The sequence below is a fragment of the Otolemur garnettii genome, unplaced genomic scaffold (genome assembly GCF_000181295.1).
Source record: "Otolemur garnettii isolate 467f Iridium unplaced genomic scaffold, OtoGar3 scaffold00095, whole genome shotgun sequence".
NCBI lineage: Eukaryota > Metazoa > Chordata > Mammalia > Primates > Galagidae > Otolemur > Otolemur garnettii.
The window spans coordinates 2,069,915-2,073,304 of record NW_003852490.1 but is presented as its reverse complement, the minus strand read 5'-3'; the positions used below and the strand labels follow the sequence as shown (position 1 = coordinate 2,073,304).

General features: G+C 38.5%; 1 protein-coding gene across 1 annotated transcript in view; it reads right to left on the bottom strand.

Moving 5' to 3' along the window:
- Window positions 1-1,928: 1,928 nt before the first annotated feature.
- The window catches only part of CDKL4 (cyclin dependent kinase like 4), a 63,716-nt gene continuing 62,254 nt past the window's right edge, over window positions 1,929-3,390 (bottom strand). The window contains exon 9 of the mRNA XM_023516668.1: window positions 1,929-2,030. Within this exon, the coding sequence (XP_023372436.1) occupies window positions 1,929-2,030 (102 nt within the window). The remainder of the gene's footprint in view (window positions 2,031-3,390) is intronic.

Here is a 3,390-nt window from a genome sequence, read left to right as displayed (position 1 = left end):
TTCTCTCCTTTCCCCTCCCCGGGGATACCTACATGACAGATTTGTTTGAGAAAAAAAAAATGAAAAAGAGAAATGCTGGGTGAATTAATTTTGAATGTAAACAAAAACAAGGGAAGCCACGCACCCCAACAAACCCTGCCAAAAACTCCATTATTGTTTGAAGCATAACTCCAAGCAAAATGGGTAATGGAATTATGTGCTGTCTTATTTTCTGCATACGTACATATGATGTTTGTGTGCGTGTGTGTGTGTGTGTGTGTGTGTGTGTGTGTAGGAGAGCTGGGGAAGCGTGAGTAGTTTGGTAATAAGGAGGCTTAAATGAGAAAAACACTACGAAAGCTAAAAATAAATCAGTCAGCAGAGTTACTTCTTATCTTTCATTTCTCATTTTTCTTGCACCTGTGGTATCATACTATTAAACGTGCAAGAAACATACAAATCGAAGAGGCAGATTCTTAATAACAAGATGAAAATAAAAGGCTCAAATAGTCTATATGTATACTAAGAATGTTAGTTAATCAGTCCATTTAAAAAGTCTTTCCTATGAGCGAAGAACTATTGTTTGGATGCCATATTGCTTACTGAATGGATGTTTCCAAATCACTGGGTGAGATGCTCTGGAAGTTTACACATTTATAAGTGCAACGGACTTCCAGAGATGAAGACAAAGTGTTACTGTTTCCTTAATAACAATATACACTTAACTTTTGGTGCCAGAGACAAAAGATTTTTGGAATAATGTGTCTATATAGAATTTGACCACATTGCCAGACAGTGGTGGACAGCCCTGTGCTATTATTTTCCATAGGTTGTTAGCAAACTAAAAGTACTTTCAAACATTCTGCATCGTTTTTGGATGTCTGAATCTACTTTTGCTTCAAAAGTTATATGCACATGTTTATAAGTGTATGTGGATCTATGTATTATGTTCAATCTACTTGGGAAAATAACCCAAAGTAAATTCAGCTCATCTACTAAAGTGTTTGCTTTGCTTTTTTTTTTTGGTAAGAGACACAAAATGAAATTAACTGACAGATAATCTTGCTGCCCTCGTACACAACTGCAGACCAACCTAATCGTGATGCACTATTTGCTTAGGACTGCACAAGTTCACAGAGGCTATGGATACAAATGTAGGAAGAGGGTATTGGCAATGAACTATAGGACTGGTTTAGGTACTGAGATGATTTAGCCAGGAGGAGGAAAGGGAAAGGAGCTATATGTGGCCTAGGACAGCAGCTCAGAGTCAATTATCCAAGGTGTTACTGCCATGAGGGTGGTGATTTCTTGTCATTCACCCGCTATTTTCTAATTTATAGAATTTGTATGGAATTTTCTCTAGCTAGCTTTAAAAATAGAATCATCAATGTCTTGTGAGACACAGAAAGCAGAGTCTGCCCTGGCATCAAGGGATAAACCTAGATGACCTTTCGAGGTTCCCTTCCTATACAAATATAAAAGCACGAATAAAATATCAGCATTATTCAACAGACCTGGTTAGAATAAGAGTGGATTAAAATGCAGGAACATAATGTTATCCCTTAAAGAACAGCTCGCCAAGCTGTTTACTTGTAGATATAACGTGGTCAGCTGAAGCAAGATGATAAGTGTAAGTCTTTGACATAAGTCAAAGTACAAGCCCACAAATTCTCAATATAAAGTGGAAGGGCTGCTCTGATGAAATCGAAAATGTCTCCTCCATATGTGCAGTTTTATGCTCTATAACATTTAAAGAAAATGTTCTAAAAGATAAAGTTGGCATGTAAAAAGCACGAGGAAAGGAATCAGCAATGATTAGAGCAAAACAATTCTACAAGGCATCTTAATTTTCATATGGCTCATTTGCATTTGAAACACTGAGAATTCCTATCTCACTTGTACAAAAACGTGTACATATTAAATGACTTTGCACTTGAAAGAACATTTTCCTAAATGTTTGGGAGATGATCAAATTTTAACTGGAGGACTTGTTTTCTTCCATCAGGTGTGGGGGAGATGTGGCTTCCTGGTATGAGAGGCAACAGTTGGTTCTAATAGCAGAATGAGACAAAAATAAGAAGACAGATTGAAAACAATTCCTATTGGTACAGTTGGATTTAATGATGGCAAAACAAAAAGGATACTTATGGTACAGAGCTGTCAAAAAACATCAATTTTGAAATGATGCAGGTTTTTTTACCTTTCCAAAAATTGTGATCCTCTGATACTTGAAAATTAGGTTCTATTTACTTATTCTAGGATTCTCGTGGATGAATTATTTATTATTTATTTTAATATTATCTAAATTATTAAAATTATGTTAAAATTATCTCTTTCTTAGTCCTTATTTCTGAGTATCTGGTCAGTGTTGGCCACCAGCTATTAAACAATAATTCCAGGAATCTACATTGTACCCATTTCAAATTTTCAATAGCAAGGATAGTGGGAGAACAGGCAGGGCTTAAAAACTCTACTATCAACTTTAAACACTGGTTAGTCTTAAGAAAATTGTTGTTCATCCACTCAAAGATCCAGAAGCTGAGATCAAGCAAAAGATATTCTGTGAAATTTGAATCTGCAAAATGAAACCACAAGGAATGAAAAGATACTTCTGTGATTTTTAGTTTATTTTCCAATATGGAAAAATGTCTAGGAAAGAGGTGTGTCTCTGAAAGAAAACTGAAAGTCATCCCTGTCCCCCTCTTGGCCGTGCTCTCTGGCCCTCAGCTGACACAGGGAGCTGTTGGACCTGGCCTCAAGGTGGGTGCAACAGTGGAGCCCACCACAAAGACGTGACAGCCGACGGTTTACTAAGGACCTGACCTTTGTAGATGAGATTCTCTAGGCACCTGCTGCCCTTCGTATTTCTTTTCCTTTTGTTGTCCCTGGGCCCCTTAGAAGGCCTCATCTCAGTCTCTGCCCTGTGTCTGCTGGGCTGCAGTCTGAAAGCATGGGGCAGTGCAGCTATAAACACAGGCTGAAAACAGAGCTGTGATGGCAAAGTGGCCCCAAACCTCTTGAGGTGACTAATGGAGAAAGGGAGTCAGGGGACTGAGAGACAGGCGGGGGCAGTGGCACTGCTTCCCCTCCTAGGCTGATGGAGAATCTGGTGAGGTGTTTTTAATAGGACAGTGTCCTTTTACACACGGTCCACATTGTCAGACTGATCTGAACAAACTCTAGTCTTTTTCATTAAGTGCAGGCTGTACGGGGCTTGATTTGCAACCACTCCGCAGGAAAAGGCAAAATGGCCCATGGAATAAAAATGTGGATACCCAGAGATTCTGGATACACAGAAGTCATTTAAGATTCCATCGTCTTGATTGGTTTGATCTTTCTCAACCAATTATTTTAACTATGAAAGATCAGATGAAGAAAGACCATTCTCTTCCTGTAGGAAAGGTATGCTAA